The sequence below is a fragment of the Centrocercus urophasianus genome, unplaced genomic scaffold (genome assembly GCF_019232065.1).
Source record: "Centrocercus urophasianus isolate 14NV4802_14NV808 unplaced genomic scaffold, USGS_Curo_1.0 seq_10, whole genome shotgun sequence".
Lineage (NCBI taxonomy): Eukaryota > Metazoa > Chordata > Aves > Galliformes > Phasianidae > Centrocercus > Centrocercus urophasianus.
Window position 1 is genome coordinate 38412387 of NW_024884142.1, and position 21911 is coordinate 38434297.

Genomic DNA, 21911 nt, shown 5'->3' on the forward strand with positions numbered 1-21911 from the left:
ATTGGTCCACAACATCAGAGGTGGATGTTTGGGTTGTGGCAGTAAAATTGAACCTTCCCACCAATATTCTATTACATTTTTTTGTCGTGTGATGGCAGCAGAAGGGCAGTCTGACAATATGGTGTCCGACATAGAAGAAGTGTGTATGAAGCAAAGATGTGTCGCTGAATTCATCCACATGGAAAAAATGGCACCCTTTGACATTCATCAATGTTTGCTGAATGTTGATGGAGACCAAACAGTGGATTGAGCACAGTGAGGCTGTGGGTGAAGCATTTCAGCCGTGGCGAGAGCAATGTGAAGGACAAGCCACGTTCCAGACAGCCACGCACAGCCGTCACACCACAAAATGAAGAGTCTCAATCAGCTCATCCATATAGATTGGCTAATGGTCGTGACTATGTTGACAAAGAGTGTTTTGTAGCTGAGAATTTGCTCTATCAAACAGTGTTGTTGTCTCTTTGCACTTGTAGTTTCCATGGAAATTCCAAACAGGACACATTACTTTTGGAGCAACCACATACAAACTCTTAACTCATTTCTGAAAATATGTCAATTAATTGGAAAAACACTTCTGTGTGGTATCTGAATGTGAGCATGCATTGTTTTACAATTTTTTTTTCCTATTTTTTATTTTTAATACAGCACCATTGAACCTCTGTACTTCACCTATGGAATATTATTTGCCTGTGGCTGCTCATTTGCTTACCAGCCATCTTTGGTCATTCTTGGGCACTATTTCAAGAAACGCCTTGGACTAGTAAATGGCATCGTGACTGCAGGAAGCAGCTTGTTCACTGTGTCTCTGCCCTTCCTCTTGAGAGTTCTGATTGATTCTGTTGGCCTGTTCAACACATTACGGGTCCTGTGCATCCTCATGTTTATTCTGTTTCTGGCTGGCTTTACGTACAAACCTCTTGTTTCCAACACCAAAGATGAAGGAGAAAAGAAGGGCAAGTTCAGATTTCCTCCTGAAAAAAAGGTTTTCAATTTCTCCGTTTTCAAAGTCATGAGTTATCGAATCTGGGCTTTGGGGATTCCTGCTGCACTTTTTGGATACTTTGTGCCTTATGTTCACTTGGTAAGTGCACTTTTTTTTTTTTCTTCATACAATGCGCACAGTCATTCCATTTTGTATGATGGACTAAGAAAGCAATCATTCATAGGAAGCAATATTTAAGTCAAAGTAGTTTTGGGGCGTGTTCTGTTTTGCTTACTGCCCACATTCCCAGTGTGATGGGGGAGAGAATTGGGAAAAAAAATAAAAAGTAGAACTCAGAGTATGAGGTAAAATTATTTACTAAGTGAAAATGAAAAGCGTAGTAGTTATGTCTGTATATATATGAATGTATGTAGGAAGTGATGCATAAGCAGTTGCTCACTACCCACCAAGCAGTGCCCAGCTAGTCCCTCAAACAGCGGAAGAGAGCAATGAACTTCCATCCCCTTTAAAACTCCTTCTGCATGTGCTGTGGAATATCTCTTTGGCAAGTTTAAGTCAGCTGTCCTTGTTCTCTTTGCTCCCAGCTCCTTGGGACCTTCATTGTAAATGGCCTTGGCTCTGTATAACACTGCTTAGTGGCAGCTATATAAACATTGCTGTGTTATCAACAGTATTTTTCTCCTACAACAAAGCCATAATATCATACCAGATACTCTGAAGAATATAATTCCACCCAGCTGAAACAAAACCAGGGAGAAACATGAAATTAATTCTGGTGCTGTCTGTGAAAAAGAGATTCCAGAGCTCTAATCAAAACTAGTAGTAGAAGCCATTTAAATTTTTAGTTCCTTGTTCTCAATTTTGACTTCTATAGAAAGGTTTAAAAACGTTTAACTGTTAAAAAAAGACATTTGAAAAGGTATAAACTGACTTTTATTTATGGGTAGTAGTTTGACTTAGTTTTTAATGATATGTAGATCTTATTCAATAAAACAATGAATAGTTCTTTGAAATAGTTTAATTCCAATAGATGACTTGTCTGTTGTGACAACTTGTATTTTTTTGTCAATTCTGTATAGAAATGTTCTGATTTAAAATGCTGAAAGGGATGTGTTGTAGAGCAAGCATTAGAGAATTACAGCATGGCTGAGGTGTGGAGGGTCCATCTGGTCCAACCTCTGCTCAAGCAGTGACATCCACAGCAGGGTGCCCAGGCCCACATCCAGGTGGCCTTTGAAGATCTCTAAGGAGGAGACTCCACAGCCTCTCCAGGCAGCCTGGGCCAGTGCCCTGTCACCAGCACAGAAGTTCTTCCTGGTGTTCAGACAGAAGCTCCTATGCTCTAGCTAGTGTGCATGGCCCTTTGTCCTGACATTGGGCATCACTGAAAAGAGCCCGGTTTTGTCCGCTTCGCATCCTCCCTTCAGGTATTTATAGATGTTGATGAGGTCCCTCTGAGCCTCTTCCAGGCTGAGCAGACCCAGCTCTCTCAGCCTGTCATCGTAGGAGAAGTCCTCCAGTCCTTCCAGCATCCTGCCAGCCCTCCACTGGACTGTCTCCGTTATGTCCAGATCTCTCTTCTAATGGAGGGTCCAGAACTGGACACAGTGCTCCAGGTGCAGCCTCTCTGGAGGGAAAGGATCACTTCTCTTGGCCTCCTGGCAGTACTTTGCCTAATGCAGTCAAGAATGCTAGTAGGTATTAGATACAGCTGCTCGTGTTTCTAGAGAATTGAAGAACAAGACCGTACAAGTAGAAGTGTTGGTTATTATTTTTCCCCCGTATCAGATTGGCAGAAATTCTGGTTGCAAAATTTAGCTCCAGTGTATGAAAGAATTTGATGGAGGCTGTTTTTAATGTAATGTTTGTGACAGAATGAAGAAGTTGAAATCGCTGATGTGGTAAACGTGGTGATATAGTTGTCAGTAAACATGCTGCTTGAGATTTAAAGAATGGGAGTGTTCTCACAGCTAAAACATCATTTCTGTAACTCTACATGAACTCACTCAAGAATTTAGGTCAGCTGTTAGAACCAAGCATATACTTTTACCTATGACTCAATTTCAAAAGGTATTTTTTTTTAAACTGGACTCTTGAAAGAGGAATTTATTTTTATGAAAGTATGATTAAGTGAAGTATTTGCTGACAAGCAATGATGTATAGAATTGTGGAATTATCTGGGTTGGAAAACACCTTCAAGATCATAAAGTCCAACCATCAGCCTGACCTGCTGACTGTTGCTGTATTCCTGGAGAACTCCCTGAAACCTCAGTCTCTGTGGATCTGTATTTTGAAAATCTGAATGTGAGTACTGGAAAATGCCCCTGTGAGGGAACAGCATGAATTCTGCCTTTCAACACAAAAGCTTTAAATCCATTAGATATTTATGGATTGGTTTTTAAGCCTATTTTGTACGCTTTTGATAAAAATGTATTTTATAGACTTCCAAGTGCACCAGATAAGTTGAAGGCTAAGAAAAAGTAGCTTTTGGTTAGTCCATCTACAGAATCACCGCTTACTTTACTCATCTTTAGGAAATGAAAATTACTATTGTCACATTGTTTACTGTGTAATTTTAAATTTTATGCAATAGTGGAAAAAGGATTTGCCATTTGAACAACCAACAACTTAATATGATAAAACTTTTTGCTATTGAGAGTGGCCAGCAAAATCCAGCCTGCTAGGCAGCTAGTTGCAAGTGCCTTAGGAAGACAAATCTACATGTGGTGCTCTGGGAAAGATTCAGAGGTAAAGTTGTGAATTGTTCTCCTAAAAGTAGCAACAGGGTCTCCTTTTTTCCTGACTTGAAAGCTATGCCTAGCCATCTTCTCTACCTGTGTGCTTCCTATCAGAATTTCAGCTTCATTTCTGTGAATCTCAAAACACCAACTGGAACTTCTTGAGCCAGTTTCTGCATCTGGTAGTTCTCCCAGGCTTTCATTAAAACAGCTTGTCTGGGATGCCTGGCCTGTTTCTTCCCTCCTCCTGTCTCGGTGCCCTCAAGCCCTGATTTCCATACGTGTCAAGTCTCATTTTTCCTTCCCTGAGCAGCACTTCTGTCAGTGTGATGGGAGCCCTTGACCACATGGCAAAGCAGGCACGGTCCCTGCCAATTGTGCCACCAGCTGAGCCATGGGACCTGGATTTAGCAGACTTGGTGTGCTGTAGGCACTTCTTGGCTGCTGTCTACTGCCTTGGCACTACAGAGAGCCTGATGTTCCCAGACAAGTTTTTTGATTGCTGCTGAGGCCAAACCTGATGTCTGCTTTTTCTGTGTTTCCTGAAGCACACTGGGATGGAGGATGCAAGTTGTGAGGCTTGTAGTGAAAAACAAATGCAAGTTTATTTCAGGTTTTGGAATAAGAGAAATAGACAGGTTTTCATAATTTTAATTAGCTTCTCTGTATTTGCTTGGTAGAGTAAATGTCTGTTAAAACCAGGGAAAAGAACTTGCCCAAGAGCTAGGCTCTAACTAAAACTGAGCAAATGAGCAAGTTCTATATTGTGCTAGCTGGTATGGATTTACCAGTACCTGACTGACAGCCATCTGCTGAATTTTGAAACAGGCAGCATGTTGGCTTTTGGCCTTTTCAGGAGCGGAAAAAAATGAGAGCTTTTAAAAATTCAGCTTATTTGTGCCAGATTCTGTTATTGGATGTCCTATTCCATATAATTAAAGGAATTGGGCTGGGAGAATTCTTATAGTTGTTGATTAGGATTGTTGATTAGGAAGTTGATAGTTCATGGGATTACTAAACCACACGGCTATGATACTTCTCAGTTTTAAATTCATTCTTAACAGTTATTCAGCAGTTATTCAGTGCAATTCTAGTTTAGCCCATTCTGTTTTAAATTGTGTCCACAACAGAAATCTCTCAGATTAATGTAAAAGCTTCTTTCCAAGTTATTTTAATGCAAACTATCTCGTTCAAGGACATGATTCTGTACATCTGAGTATTAAGTATAACTGAAAGAAAACGCACCTAGTTGCTCTGCCACTCCTTGTACCATGCTTATTCTCCTAAGAAATAAAAGATTTTTGTTTTTCAGGAATCCTAGGCTAATATAATGTATTTCAGTGCTGTTCTCTCAGTTTTTTTGAAAAGTATCTCCTTGTCGTACACTGTTGATACTGAGGAGCTTGTTGCGTTGACTCTTTTTAAAGTTCAATATAATATGGTAGGTAGTTTAAAAGGAATGCTCTTGCTTTTTGTACATTGTTCAGCAGAGTGGAAAGAAATGCTACTTAATGGGTGCTGTTGTATAATCTCTTATAAGGTAGGTTCAATTCAGTATGAATTTACTTATGTATCAGTTGTGACACGTTTACAAAAAATGTGGCTGAATACTGTGTTGTGTTTTGACAGCAATAAGTCAGCCAGTGTGAGGAACACTGATAGCACTGAGAATACCATCTTAACTCCTTCTGCGCAATGTTTCAGTCCCGCAGTAATTTGTCTTGAGATGTCCACAGTATCCCCATCACCTCCATTTCAAAACAAAACGTAGTTCTGTGTAGCAGTTACTTTTATTGAGTGCCTCTTGTTGGTAATGATAGGTCGCCTTTTTTCAATGCCTTCAGCCCTGAGTTTCGAATGTAGAATGAAAAAATAAACTGAATAATTAAATAATTCAAGAAAGTAGTGCAAGTTTATTACTTGTTGTACAACAACAACAACAAAGATAAAGCAACAAAGCAAAGAAAGGATTGTAGGCAACAATAAAAATGCATATTGATTGAATTATCTTTTGAAGTCCCAAACCTTTTATTAATAAAGGAAATGTGTACTCCTAAAGAATGGCCAAGTCTGTCTGAAAATTAGGCTGATGGGTTAAATATGATTATATGCTTGGATGCAGAACTGCATTCTGAATGTGAATGCTACCGTAACACTGTCTGCACTCTTATTATTTCAGAATAGCTCAGGAAACAGAGCTCTCAGTATTTCTCACCCTGCTTTGATTCCTGTTTCTTAATTCAAGGTTGTAAATCTGACTTTATATTTTGATGCTTATCCACATTTGTATTCCGTGGTGGGTACATACTTGCACATGTAAAGACTTCTGGTTAGCAGCAGCTATGTGGAATGCATGTATCTGTGTGCTTTATGTTTAAGAACTAAAATATGTGTACCTGGCTGTTTTTTCCAACATATTCCCTAGGAGAATCTGTTTTGAGAGGCAGATTTAAATACTGGATTGATTCCCTTCAGTAGATAGGTACTGCAGATTTTTTTTCTTTTATGAATTTGTACATACCAGGAATTGGTTCAGCTAACCTTCAAAGAACATGCAAACGAGAGTGCAGACCTGGTTCCTAGAACATAGGTAGATATTGCTTCAGTTTCTAGAAACTGCCACTGACAAACAAAGCAGCAATTTGGATTCTGCTCTCAGATTTTTATCAACTGTATTGGAAAAGAAAACTCCCCACAAAATAAAAATGTGAGGCTTCAAAGCAGCTGGCCAGCTGAAAGGTGTTCTGAAAAAAAGAAACTGCAGCCGCAGCGCTGTTGTTAGGTACAGACTTGTGTTCTGCCAGCACCCCGTGTTACTGGAAGATGACATTCACTTTCTCTGCTGATAAACTGCTTTTCAGATTTGTGGGGAAACCATGCAACAATGGAGTGAAGGGGTAGTGTTTAAATAGGCCTGGCAGCCACTAGTGGACACTTTGTATGGCTGTAATCACTGTAAAAACAGAGACCCTGTTTTTCATCATGAAATAAATACATACTGTAGTGCATATTTCCCCTGTTACTATATTTTTTATATGAAAACAAGGAATACTGCATTTCAAACAAAAACAACAGAGGAGACTCGATGCATACGCTGCACAAAGAGAGTCAATTCAGCCTTTTCTTTTTATAGACCTCAGGAATGGCTGGGAAAAAGTGCCAGTGACGATAGACATTCTTGAAAGGCTGCATTCTTGAATCTGCTGCTCTGCTCGGTTCAAAACAGCTGTGACAGACTGTGACTTGCCATGTTGTCTTATGGAGACTGCTTGGCCCATTTTGAGGACTTCAGTGAGCATTACCCAGCCAGGATGCATAGTCACTTTGGCCTCTCTTTCATCTGGATGTCACTTATTTTCAGGGCATTACTTCCCTGTGGTCTTTCAGCTGTCCTTCCAATGACACCATTTACAGTAGGAAGTTTCCTGGGAAATAAGAAATCGTTCCCTTCTCAGAAAGTTTGGGGAGACCTGTTCATCTGCAGCCTGTAGCGAAGAGATTGGTTCTTCTGTCTTAACTTTCAGGATTCCACGTTTCCATTACACTTCCACATGTTCCTTAGAATGTAGTCAGTACATTGGCAGAACAGGATCCTTGTCATTTATTGACGGCTTCAAGGATTATAACCTAGGTCTTTGAGGTACCTGGATAATTTGGGATCTTCTTAACAAAAAATAATTAGTGATGAAGTATTTAGAGGCCTGATTGAGGAGCTTGGTGGGATTTTTAAACCCTTGGTATTCGCACGTTTTCCCTTGATGCAGTGGAGACTAATAGTGGGCACTTGAGTTTCCACATTTGCAAGTATATAGTTATCTCACTGAGTTATAGGTTGTGCTCAGGCTTGCAGATCAAAACGCAACATCAAAAATGTACCTTTTGCCACATGCCTGTTTTGCCACATGCCAGGCTATACTTCCAGTGCAGTGAATTGCTGAGAGTTGGCCTGTTCAACGGACAGGTATTTTTTTCTGGATTTGTTTCAGTTTTCTTGAAGTTCAGGAAGACCTTGGAAAGCCTCTGTGAAGGAACTCCTCCTGACATGCAGGGCAATGGTGCTAGTGAGCAGTTCACTGGGAGAAGAAACTCACTGGCAGTATCCCCAAAACATAAACTGCCTTTATCTTCCAAGAATCTGTTCTCTTAGACAATCTCTGGGCCTACTGCAATCATATTTTCTATGATCTGACTATAGTCAGAGAGAAAGGCCATAGTACTTCTGCAGTGTATGGAAGCTTTTAAGCTATGGATGTAACAGAAAACATTTTAAAAAAATAATAATTTAGGCAATCTGCTTTTCAGAGGAAGCTAATATGAGCTCAAAATTTACACCATAGTGATGAAGACCAGGTTTTTTATTCTGGAGAGGTCATGGAAATAGTTGAAATCTCTGTGAAGTACTTGTTTATGCATATAAACAAACTTATTCACCTTCTAGGCTTCATCACAAATTCACATGGCTCCAATAGTCTCAGTTATCTTCTCTTTGTGGCCTAGTCTGCCTCCAGATTATCTCTGTTTGTTACGTTGAAGTTACTGGATCTAATTGCTATAGACATGTATAATGTCCTTGTACAAAGATAGTGATGTCTGGTCTGTACGTACTAAGTTTTGCTGGAACATCCACTTTGTTCTTGTTCTTCTGCAATAAGATGTTGTTTGTTTTTTTTTTCACCTCAAAAACACAACATAACCAACAGGAGGACTTGCTGACGTGGTTCAGAGATGATGTAGGCTTTTGTTGCAAAGCATATTTGGTTTCTCTTCATTCTTCCTCTCTGTAGGATAAGATCCTTGAGTTTCTGTGAGTCAACTGTTTTTTGCTGGGACTGCCTTCTCAAATTAATCGGCATGATACCTTCAGCTCTGCTCTTCACCAGACAGCCATTTTGGCTTGCTGTTTCTCAGCTCTGTAGCAGTGCTGTGCTTTGCTCTGCCATGAAGGGATCTGTTGTGCAAATTCAATGTAGTGCTCATATGTGGACTACACTTGTCAGTAAAAGACATCTTGTGCAATCAACTCAGAAACGAAAAGCCAAGCTCTTGTGAGATCCTCTGTACTTAGTTTTCCTAAAAGCTTGTTCAGAATTCTTGCTACGTACTTCAAAAACTGTTTTTGCTTCTATGCATTCTGTTTGTGAAAGGCCTTGTTTATTCAGGACTAAACAGTCTCTCCATTTTGCCCGTTTGAAAAGATAGCCATTTTCCATATGTAAGTGGCACCTTCCCCAGGCAGAACTTTAAGAAGTCATTAAAAAGAATGATATTGGAATAATACCAAGGGTATGGTGAACACCCAGAATACTCCCAACCAGAGCTCAGCTGCTGCATCTGCACAAACTAGAGGAGAGTTGGGTTGAACCTCACTATAGTAGTTGGAGGACTGTCCACAGGACCCAAGCCATTGTTCTTAATACTGCTTTCAGATATTTTCACAATTCTTCAAGGACACCCTACTGGTATTGTGTTCCCTAAATACTGTCAGAAGTGCCATCTCTAGATGAGACTCTTATGAAAAACAAGTTTCAGTTACTGTTCTTGCTAGAGTGATCATCTCTGCATTATGGTGGCAGTTCTGTAGTGTTCTCTGCAGTGGAAAGTGAATCTGCTCAAGGAGTCATGGTAGATAGTTGTTAGATGCCTTGCAATAACTGAAGCTCTTCAGGTGGTGCATTTTGTGTGCACAGTCCTAATCCAGCACCTCTCCTTAAAGTCGTGTGTCTCTGGATTTCATAATGGAGACAAATAGAAACACAGCTGTCCTTACGTTTGAGTGCAAAGAATGGTGAAAAGGATGACATATACTGAATGGACTGTAGTAACCAAACACCTGCCAACTTAAAGCATTTAAAATACATGCACATCCACAGTAAAGTACATACACATAGCACATCCTGAAGAAATTCAGTTCTTGTAAGGTAAGTGTTGTCCTTGTTTTGTGAACCACTTGTACGAAGTCATACATTTGCTGCTTAAATTTAAAAAAAAAAGTATAAAAAGTATTCAATTTCTGATCAGCATGTCTGGATTTTTTACTATCAAACTGGGGGAAACAAAAATCACCCTCCATCACCATGTTCGCTTACTTTCCTTGGCTGCTGTTGAAGAAGCCCACTCATTTCTATGGTTCTGTGATTTCTTCAGATCTCCATCACTCATTTGCCTGAAGACCACTACATTTTTCATTTCACAGAGGTTACTGTTCAACTGTTTTGTAAAGATAGGATAGTAACTATTAAATGATGTTCAGTAGCAACAGATAGTTGTGTCATACAGATTTTTCTCTATACTGTAGATAAACTGAGAAAGTTAGAATTATACCTGTTGATTTTAGTTCTACTACATTTCTCATCCACTTTGTCTACCATTTTTCTGTCTCCCCAGAAAGAGTAGCAAGGCTCTGGTTTTGTAAAGTCCTATGTAATTAAGCAGGTTATTCCTGAGACCCTAAATCTTCAGTGGCTCCCCATGCTTTACTTGCTTTTCTAATCTTTGCATTTATTTCCCTTCAGATCTCAACATCTGCTGCAGTTTCACTGCCCAGGTTAGTGAATTTTTCCCCCTTTATCCACTTCTGTAATTATCCTGTGCACCCATTTCTTTCCCAATATTCCTCAGTGTTGATCTGGTAGTACTAATTCTTGACTATTATATCCACTTTTGATTTTTGGGGGGGGTGGTTGGTTGGAATGGGAAAGAAAAAAAAACAACAACCATGTTATGAAAACATATTTAAGCTGTTTTCCAAGTGCACAATGGAGAAAGATAAAAATCATAAGTTACAAAAAGAGTAGAAACTGAAAAGAATAAGTCAAATATGTGTATTTTGTTTTTCACTAGAAGTATATGAAAGTTCACTGCAAAAAATACAGGTAGCAGGTGTGTTCAGGTATACACAGTAAGATGTTGAAGGAGAGGAACAAAGCAGACTTCCATGTGTTTATGCAATACAAGCAGATTGTAAAATCTGAGTTCCATTCTAATTCCTATTGTATCAGTCTCTATCAGCATGCTACTTGGTATATCTTTTGGATAACCCAAACAATTGTATCAGACAATGATACAGTTCAAAGCCCAGAAAATAAAATTGCAAACTTAAAAAAATATATTTTTATCGGTAAACTCAGTCTTTTGTCTTTTTGGGGTGCTTGAATTAAACTCTTCACGCGCCTGTGGCATCACAACTAATTTTGTGCTGTTCTTGTACAGAGTAAAGAAAACGAATGATTAAAGCTTAGTAGAACCTTCTTTCACTCATACGCAGACTGGGCTTGGTGTCTAGTTGTGGACAGCTCCAGGAAGTGCTGCCTACAAACCATCTTCAAATCCTCTCTAAATCCAGGCTTGTGAATTTCTTTTCATGTATTGCATTTACCTTTGAGGAAATATTGAAATCTATCCTTTTCCAATTAGTTTTCACAAGTTGTCAAGTTGTGCTCTATTCTCCGGGTTCTTTTTTGCCAATTGAGGTAAAATTTTAAGTCCTGCTGAGTAGAATATTTCCTAGGAAAAAAGAAGGATGACTTCAGATTGCTTTCAGGCTGGAAAGAAAACTGCGTAATAAAGAGCTATATCTCTGTAAGAGTAGCAGAAACTATCATTATGATCTCTTTTTATTGTGTTTTAGGGAAAGATACAACTACTTGATTGAATTTTTCAGGATCATGATCTGGGCTATGATCTGGAGAAGATTTGCTTTGTTTTCTTTTTCTCCTTGTTTGCCAGTAGAATGAGACAGGCCCATCAGTCAGCCCTGCCAAAGCTGAGGTGATTGTGAGCATGTCCATAAGTAGATCTTAAATCTTGAAGTCTTGAAGATGCCCTCAGAGTTATGTGGAAGCTGAATAAAGGCTTGAGAATGTTTTGATTTCACTCAGCTGAATCCTATGGTGTCAGCAGTCTATTCCTACAAGACTCAACAACAGATCTGTTTTTCTTCTAAGTTTGGAAAGGCTAAACTGGATGTGTAGCCACAGATTACAGTTTTACTTAAGTGTGCTAAACAAAATTAGCCCATTCTGTAAGTTTTCAGTTTAGCTTTATAAACAAGTATGAACTTGCAAGTTCAAGTATGAACTGAGTATTAACTTCCTATTATTAAGTATTAGCTTCTTATTATTAAGCATTATTTGCTAGTTGGTTCCCTCCCCGTAGGTGCTTTGGCAATCGGTGATAATTGTGTTTAGAACCACTAGTCAAAGGGTTTTGTTGTTTTTTTTTTTTAAATAGGCTCAGTGCATACAATGTTAATAACTAGTGATTATTAACGAATTTTCCTGTAGCTGGTTATTTGCAAAGGATCCATTGTTATGGTATTGCTTGATTCCTTAGCACAAATTAGATAGAACGTTTTGTCACATTAGTAAATGCTACGATGATTTGAAAAGAATTATTGTGTTACAGAGTTTTACCAAGTTGGAGTGTGTTTAAAAACGACCAACAAATAAAAAAACCACCAACAACAAGAACAACAACCCCAAAAAACAGTTTTCAAGTTACAATAAATAGCCAGTAGGAATGTACACAGGGCTATATACATCCATCAGATCACTGAATGGTGGACAATAAGAATCGTAGTACCTACTCTAATTCATAGCTTATCTAATATCAAACTAGAGCTTAACTAGTGTTAAAAATCTCCATAGCCTCTTTTGATCTGTGACAGCTGGCAGTTGTTCTGTATTTGGAAGAACTTTTTTAATGTCTAACTGAAGGTCCTTTGGTGCAGCTTAGGCCCATTGCTTTGCTCTGGCCTTCACACCCATTGTGGGAACCACAGACTATCCAGTTATTTGACTACAGACGGACTTTGTTGAAGGGCATATTTTACCATTCGTATTTATTTTTTTTTAATCTTTCTACAATATAAGCCTTTAAAGCTTGTGCTTACTGCCAGATCTGTATTTTGGGTTCTGTCCAGGTAGTCTGTGTCTTTAGTAATTAGTAATGTCTACAGATAGGCGTAACGATACAGCTGAGGCTTTACTAGCACTGAGCAGGCTGTGAAAATCACACCGTACAGCTTATGAATTGACCCATCTACTATTGTTTTTTGCAATATGATGGCATTATTGGAATGTGCTGAAGTTTGATCTGCTAGCCTTTCAGTTCCCTTCCTGAAGAACTGCTGACAGATTATTCTCCTCTTGTGTTCATTTATCTGATTTTTTATTTTTATTTTTTTTACCTTGTGGTGTTTTTTGAGCATCATTTACCTCATGAAAATTTTTATGAACCTGAATTATGTTTAGCTCACATTACCTGATGAGGATGCCCAGGTAATTTTGAATTTCAGTTCTATTTCATTGTACCTGCAGATGCCCTTCATTTGATGTCATCTGCAGATTTGATAATTATCCCTCAACTTCACTATCCATATTGTTAGTGAAAATGCTTGTTAGTGTTAGACTGGGGCAAACTCATTCTTTTTCTCAGTCTCTGTGATCTTTCCCAGATACGTGTGTTCCTTTTCTGCCTTGTGGCTGCTTGAGCCAAGCCAATCCATCAGCAACCTTGTGCCCATTTCTTTTAGCTGTCTCTTGGGGCACCAGTGGGACCCGACCTCTGTTGAGACTGAAAGTGCAGTGGAAGAGCGAGGGAGCAGAAGCTGTGGGTCATCTCTTGCTGTGGTGTAGGGATTGTCCCGTGCTTCAGGCTGCTCTGTCCCCAGCATGTTTTCTTGCACCATTCCCCAGATATCTTTCAGGCCTCCCAGCCGACATGCACCTTTTCAAGCCCTGAATACTGGTTTAGTTGCTTTAAAAACGATCACACTGATCTGACTCTATTAAGTGAAAAACTAGTTACTGGTTAACCTTGCCTTTTTTCTCCAGTTTGTCTTACACATCCTGTTGCCTATTTGATCTCTGGAACCATACTAATTCTTCACGTGTTCTTAAAGATAACGTTTCTGAGATAAATACATATATTAATTATTCTTTTTGGGGGCAAATTTCTTCAGGACTTGCTATTTTGGAAAACAAAACAAAGCTAATTTAACGATACGAGTTTTTCTTAATTTGTCTGAATTCTTAGCCTTTTTCACCTTAAAAAGTCTTCACAGTTAGTCTGTTGACTGTTGTAATCTGAATTTAAATAAAACTGAACATCTGAATCATTGATGTAGAATTATTCTACTTCATTTGCTTTATTTGGTGGAATAATAGAAAAATCCCTGATTATCATGTAATAATCACTGTTAATTCCTGTTATTCTTCTGTTGTTATGTAGATTAAGTTGACCAGAGCTATAAAGAGGAACTATCACTGCTGTAGCAAGTGCATAAACAGGAGTTATCTGCAAGTTGTCCAAGTTGTCACATTCTTGTCATGTGAATTCACTCCATTTCTTAAAATAAAAAGAAAAAAAAAAAAAGCAGAAGAAGCTCCTTTATCCATCTGAGATCCATTGCTAAGGGAGTGCTATCATTCTACAGTAGGTATTAATAGTACTATTTCATGCCTTCTGGCATGTCAGTCACTTATTCAGTTAATGTTCAGAAGTCGATAGCATTTCAGAAATTCATAGAATCATAGAACAGCCTGGGTTGAAAAAGATCACAGTGAACATCCAGTTTCAACCTCCCTGCTATGTGTAGGGTTGCCAACCACCAGACCAGGCTGCCCAGAGCCACATCCAGCCTGGCCTCGAATGCCTCCAGGACAGGGGAATTCTGTCCCTTTGCTCTTCTTTTGGTCATCAGTAAATATCATTTCATCAGTAGAGTCTGTGTCAGGAATGTATTTGCCTTAAATGATCTTCCATGTACCTACTATCATAGAATTTTCTGACAATTGATTTCTCCACATGTTTTTGCTCTTTTTTTGTGTGTGTATGTTCTTCTCTTATAGAATAAACAATGATTTATCTAGAGTTATTTCACACTATGTCTTTCAGCACATCCTGAAACTTTCAGCCTTCTGGGGCAGTTGACATCTCATGCACATCTGCATCTTAGATACTTGTAGTCATGTTTCACCACTTGCCATTTCAAGAAATCAGTTTTGCTTTGGTTATCTATTAGAACTCATGTTCTTCTGAAAACCCTAAAGAATGCAAAGTTTGTGTGCACTGTCCTTTTACCAAGAGAACCCCCAGCTCCTTCAGAAAACTGTGAATTTGGAACAGATATGTTTTGCTGGAATATTATATCCAATTCACATATTGTAACAGCAATCTCTGTGAACGTTTGCTTTCTTTCATTTAAAATCAGTGTAAGAGTAATGCCAGACATCAGGACTTGTAGCATTTTTTTATATGAGCTTTTGATCGTGTTCAAACTTTTCTAGGTTATATTTTGCTGTTGGCCATCTTTTTCAGTGAGAAAGAGATTATGCTGCATTTAACCTACTAAAGTTTTATTTGATTGGGAATTCCCCAAGTGGAATATACCCAGGAGGAAAGGAATTGATAGAGAAAAAAAAAATCTTACCCGTTTATTATTTCTTTCAAATTTGTGTTCTTTGGTTCTTGTTGCTGGAGAAAAGAACTGGATCAGTACATGGATTTTTCCCCCCCTGCATCATGGATTCGCTGCCTGCACATAGCTACATGTGTATGCATTGAATAGAAGGCCTTGTCAAAATCTGTGTCTTTACTGGATGGAGAGTTACCTGAGAGAGTGCTTCAGTAACCCTTACAGCCACTACCATGTGACTAATTGTTATTTTAGTCTTATCCTAAAACGAATGAGGATTTGTACAGTAAGATCTGCGTGTTGCCCTGATATGGAGAACAAGATTGTAAGGTAGAATGCTGGTGCCAGGCATGTATTCAATTCTATTGTATATGTCTACATCTTGATTTGGAAAATGGGATTATACAAAGACAACTTCTTCTAAAATAGTGTTAGTCTGGCAAATCATGCAGACTTTTAGCTGACTCAGTTCCATTCTTCTTTCTGTAGCATGGAAAAAAGAATCTCAACTTCCTTTGGAAAAACGCTGTGTACTCTAAAATTGGAATAAATGGGGGTGGGGGGAGAAGCAGACAATTCTTAATTTGATAATTCCTTTGTTTTATTTGCAAACTTACAGCCTTTGTAATTTGGAAGTGTGGCAGAACTTGTGTCACAACTCACTGTTCAGAGATCTGCAACGCTAGATTTCCTTCAGAATGCCTTCCTTTGGATCTGCATTGTTTGTACTGGTTAGCTCAGGCAAAATTGCAGGTTTCTTCTACTCCTGAAAAAATTAGATTTGCAATTCACCATGCACACAGCTGTAATGGGAAGAGCTGGGTATGTTACTGAGCCTGGACAGAACCTGTGCTTTGGCCTTGGTGTCTGCTGGGTGCTTGGGTCCCCATTTGACTGCCTCAGAAGTCATGTAACTTTAACATGTATGGTTCTACAATGGCAAGAGTGTGTTGATGCATGACATGCTGTCTGGGAGGGTCCATAAGCCATTATCCATCATGGGATTTTTGAATAGTTTTGTCAGTTAAAAATGTGGAAATCTTGAGTGCTGGAGTCTTTCTGTTTAGGTTGCTTCATTGTAAATAAGTGTATTTAAATTATAGTTACAAGATGTGTCTCTAATTCCATAATTAGTTACCACTTACAATACTGGATAAATTCTGAAGCAGTGTATTTTCAGATATTCAGTTAGTGCTGCTTTACTTATGTTTTTAGTTAGTGACTGTAACACTGGAGACTGAATGTGCTGTTAAGGAGCGTGGGGTAGGATCAGAGGATAACTGAGATGGGAGGGACATCCCGGAGATCTCTGGTCCAACTCCTGATCAGAGCAGTGAGTCAGCCTTCAGGTCACACTGGCTGGGTCTGGAAAACCCCTCCGGATAGCCTGCTCCACTGCCTGTGTCCTCCCATGGAGGTGTCTTGCTACATCTAGCTGGAAGCACTCTTGGAGCTTGTGGTGCTTTTAAGAGGAGTGAACTTAAATACTAATTTAGATGCATGAAGCTCAAGATAAGTAGCGATTATTTTCCTACTTCAGTTGGTTGGATCTAGTATCTTCCCTCACCCCACCCTGCTGACCTGAGAGGGCAGCATTTCACCCTGGGAGCGTTGCTTTGAGAAAGCCGGTTGCTCAGTTGTGGGTACAGGGTTAATAGTTATCTAGACATAGAGCTTTATCTTACCTCTTGAAAAGCCTCTGGGGAGTGGATAAATGAGGTCTGCTAATTAAACAACCTAGAGGCTGCAGAAACATGAAAGTGGAACAGGTGAGAAGAACGGCAGAAAATTCCAAGGTTTCTCTGCCAGCTCAGCCGGCAGGTGTTGACAGAAGCATAAAGGTGGGGATGGGAAACTGCCAGCTTTGCTTCTCCCCTTTCACAGGAAGGATTTAATGCATCAGCTTGTTTGAATGTCACTCCAGAAGAAAAATTCAGATTTTGTTCCCAAGAACAAGAAAAAAGTTGTCAAAAATAGGAATAGCAAGTGTATTTCCTCTGAAGCTAGATTTTATGCTTAAAAACAAAACAAACACACCTCTTATTTTTGTTGTTTTCTGACAAAATCAATTACATATTAGACAAATTGATGTTAGATTTAATAGTTTTCTGTGTCATGTAAACAAAAGGCATCTGGTTTTATATTTAAGAAAATCAGCCATAGCTTAGCAAACCATGCTTATGCTGGGGGGAAAAAAGCTCAGCTTGTGTATTAACAGGAGTCTCTTGAGTACTTGATATCGGGGAATAAGGATTCTGTAGTTCAAAACTGTAGAATCATAGAATCACCGAGGTTGGAAAAGACCTCCAAGACCATCCAGTCCAACCATCCACCTACCACCACCACTTCCCCACTAAACCATGTCCCCATTCAACATCCACACATTTTTTGAACACCTCCAGGGACGGTGACTCCACCACCTCCCTGTGTGGGAATAGGTCACAGAATCACAATTATTAATAACTAAAACTGCTCTGACTTTTTACTAGCAAGGTCTGTCAGTCTGTAGAAAAAAACCTGAGGCAAGGTGAGTGCATCATTTCTTAAAAATCAGTTTCTTCAGTCTGCTTCTTCACACCTCTGAGTCTTCGCAGTTTCTTTTTCACCTGAAAAGGTCACAGGATTACACAAATAATTTCTGCATCTCTTCATGCATACTTTGACATACTTGGTGTTGCCAGCAGCATTTCAAAAAGTGGTTAATGCAAAAGTCTGTGTTCTGGGTAATTTCTGGTTTTTGTGGCTGATTTAACACCCTCCCCCAAGAAACAAATCATGAAACCCACCCCAAAACAACAACAATAACAAACAATGACATGGAATTCTTGTGCTATAAAACTCATAAAAGCTATTCCTTGCGATTCCAAAAACAGTGTAAAGGAAACCCAAATCCATCCATCTAGTCAGTCTTGTGATTTTTTTTTTTTTCCTTTTACGTGACTCAGAAGGTTGGAATTACTGATACTGTTAATTCATCACATCTGCATTTGATGTTCTACTGGCAGAACTGGAGGTCAGTTGCTGTAGTGCTTTAGGTCAGAGTGGCTTGTGAAACTATTTCTCCAGTCTGTCTGCCTGCCGTACTCTCTGTTGCTGTTATCGTTCGCACTCCTGGAAGGCCCTGCCTGCTTTTGGCATTGCAGAGGGTTCCTGCTCCTCTTTCTCCTGGTCTCTGGACGCTGGGACAAGGGCCCCTCCTGTCTGCACTGTCTGTCTCTGCACTCTGCCCTTTTACTTCTTGCTCCTCCCTTGAACTTTGTTGTAAATTTGGTAGGATCCGTGTCTGTCTTAATGCACGGATTAGGACAGTGCTGATACTCGTTATTGATTCAGTGCTTTGGGACCTCAGTATGCCCTAACCAATGAAGATTGTTCGTGGATTCAGTATTATGCTTCTTCCTTTGCTAGTGCACGAAATGTGGCTGGGGGAGTGTTTCTGAGATTTTAACTTGTGGTATTAGCCTTGTTGCTTTCTTGAATGAAGATCCTTACATGTGAATAAAGTGAAAACACATTCTCAGGTTCTTCTCGTGTTGTGCTTGATACTGGTAACCCAGTGCAAAAAACCTTCCAGCCCAAGCAGAATATGCAAGTTGGTTGTGGCCATATTTGAAGTCACAGATTCACAGCTCACCTCTAACTCAAAAACTTAATGGTTTTCTCTTCCTTTTCATTTAAAACAAGTTAACTTTCTGAACCCTCTTTTCAAACAGATGAAACATGTGGAAGACAGATTTGGTGACAGTGTGCAAGAAGAAGTGCTTCTGCTGTGTCTGGGCGTTACTTCAGGAATTGGCCGATTGATCTTTGGCAGAGTTGCAGATTATATTCCTGGTGCAAAAAAAGTTTATTTACAGGTACGTCTTCACGTGGTTTTGAAGGAATATATGTACACAAAAAGCATTCTGAAGGCTTTGATTGCAGGTAGGTAAGTAAACAATAAAGTGGCTGAAAATTTTAAGCCTGAGAGATTTCAGCACTCCAGGAAGCAGTCTGGCTGCTGATACTCGTGGGCCCCTGATGCAAAATTTGTGAATCTTTCTCCTGGTCTTTTTTTGATTCTTATACTGAGAAACTGTGGTTACTGAGTGAGGAAACCTTTGGTGATTCTGTAGGCTCTTCTTTCCCAGTTTTATCCGTAACTTCTTGATAGTTACTGATTTCTTCAAGTTCCTCCATTAAGGATTTTCCCGTTCTCCTTTCCTGATATTTCTTAGGTGCCATCTTGGTGTAGCATTTGTTCAGTGTGTAGCACATGCTGATAAGGCCAAAGAGACTATTACAGGTGCTTAGCTGAGAAGCTTTTGCTGTGTGAAGTAGGTTATCACAGTCACATGGAGGAGGTAAAGCACCACTCCTTCAGTTTCCAGAAATGCAGAAGCTTGAGAACGAAGATGGAAGGAAGATGGATACCCATTCCATCCATGCTTATGAGCACTGTTTTTTGAGAAGGTGGCAGTTTGTGGGTTCCTTTTTTTTTTTGAGAAAGCTGTAACTTGCGTGTTACCAACTCCTGAGTGTTCTTGTTTTGTTGTTTTTTTAAAAATGAGAAGTAACAAGGGAGACATCTGATGGCTATTCTCTGTACTACATTACTCAGAGCAAAAATAATTGAGAAAGAACCAACTTTCTGAAGCGTCTGTTGCCATAGTCGCGTGCATTTAGACTCCCTGATGAAAGAGCCTGGACCCTAATCTCACTGATTTGGATTGATTCAGTACCTATTGTTACAGTCTTAGGAAATTTCAATATTAAATTGAAAAGTGAAAAGATAGCACTGAGGTGTTACATGATTTACAGTGCACTGATACCTTCCATTATTTTTGTGAAGTAGATGTCAAACTTGCAGTAAAACTGCAAGCTTTTTTATTCTTTTTGCTGGATGGAACTGAAAGACCAGGGATCTGCTTAACACGTGAATTCTGTTGCTTTTAAGTAACATTGCTTTCACCAAATTTTAAGGGAGTAAAAACTTGCAAAGCTCTGTCTCTTCATCTTCAGCTCTCCTGTTTCAAATGAGTGTTTTCTGGAGGGGAAGTGAATATTCACAAGTGGTCAATCTGGGTCAGCCAGCAGTTCATACAGTCATCTTATCTTGTGCAACACTATTTAAGAACCAATGCAGATGAAAGTTCTTTCCTCTTGGAACTGTTCTCCCTTAAGCTGAACAACTTACAAGAGCTCTCTACAGTAAAATCAACCTTCAGCTTTCTCTTTCTGTGCTCCTCAAAGAGCTCTTTTGCTGGATTTTGCTTTGTAAGTGATATCTTCACTACTAAAGTTATACATTCTGCCTCTTCCAGGTAAAGCATAGAGATTCTGGCTTTAGTGCTGTGTGTAATCTTAATATGATAATGTGACTAACCTGGTCAACAGCATCTTCTTTAGAGTTTGCCTACATATAACTATGTAATTTCTTGGTTATAAATACATCTTAGTATTTGTATTTTATGTATCAGAATACAGAGAACTGAGAACTTCTTCACTTCTACCCTTAAATTCCTATAAGAAGCTCAGTTCTCCAGTAGTTCATCTATCTGTGCAATATTTCAAATGTTTTCCTTAGTATGCTAAATAAATTACAGTGCCCAAAGGTAATTTCTATACTGTCCTGAAAATTCTCATCTAGTTGTCTTCTCGAAGATTTTTCATAATGAACTCATTTATGTGATGTCACTTACTGTTCAAAAAGTTGTGATGTCTGGGAGGGACTTTGTTTGTCTTGTCTTGTTCTATGGGTGAGCAATGCATAGTGTGTGTGCCTTGTTTGGAAAGGTGGGGCATTGGGTTTCCATGCTGACATAAGAATGGTGCATCAGCAAAACTTTCTTCGATTTTCTTTGAAATGACTTCTGCTTCGTTTTGTTGAAAGATGGTTTTATTCCTTTAATTTACTGCAAATAGCAATAATGAAATTCACTGCTTAGGATCTTAGAAGATTAAAAATATGCAAAGATAAACACGGCGATAGAAATACAGCAAGATGCCTTTTTATGGAAAGATTGAAATGAAACTTTCAGGTACCATCTCTGAATATAAGCACTGATATTGTTACTTAAATTACAACAGTGAGGAGTCCAATTACAGTGCATTTTAGTTGTGTGATTTTTTTTTTTAATATCTTTGTGGGTTTTCTTTGTGAAAAGAGCATAGAGCAATTTTGCACGACATGTTGGCGCGCAGGAAATGATGCCCTTACACAGTACCTGTGGGTGCAAGTGTGCTCTGGGAAAATTGAGAAACGAGCTGTGGAATCTCTTCAATTGCATATTATGGCAGTTCCAAGTGTTTGTTTTATTTGCTTTTGAATTTCCAATAGTGGTAATGTGTGCTTATTTATCTTAAAGTAAATATGAATTGTCCACGTATGCAAGAAAGCTCATCTCTTCCAGTTATTTTGGCTGAGTTGATGCAATATGTTTTTATATTCTTCTTTGGTCATGTTTAGGTGGCATCATTCTTCTTTATTGGCTTGATGTCGATGATGATTCCGGTGTGCCACGTCTTCGGAGGTCTCATTGCTGTCTGTCTCTTCATGGGCCTGTTTGATGGGTGTTTCATTTGCATTATGGCTCCTATTGCCTTTGAGCTTGTTGGGGCTCAGGATGTCTCCCAGGCCATAGGATTTCTCCTTGGACTTATGTCAATACCTATGACAGTTGGTCCACCCATTGCAGGTGAGAACAAACATGGTCTGTAGCTGTAAATAGGCTTCTGTAGTTGCCAAATTGTCTGTTCCTATATCGTATGCATTGCATTTACATTGGATTTTTTCTATCTGAGCTCCAGAATATATGACGAATTTAACTGATGC

General features: G+C 39.2%; 1 protein-coding gene across 1 annotated transcript in view; it reads left to right on the forward strand.

Annotated features, from left to right (window-relative positions):
- SLC16A10 (solute carrier family 16 member 10) overlaps positions 1–21911 on the forward strand; it is a 66254-nt gene that overhangs the window by 39047 nt on the left and 5296 nt on the right. The window contains exons 3-5 of the mRNA XM_042813859.1: positions 646–1081; positions 18811–18954; positions 21546–21774. Of these exons, the coding sequence (XP_042669793.1) occupies positions 646–1081; positions 18811–18954; positions 21546–21774 (809 nt within the window). The remainder of the gene's footprint in view (positions 1–645; positions 1082–18810; positions 18955–21545; positions 21775–21911) is intronic.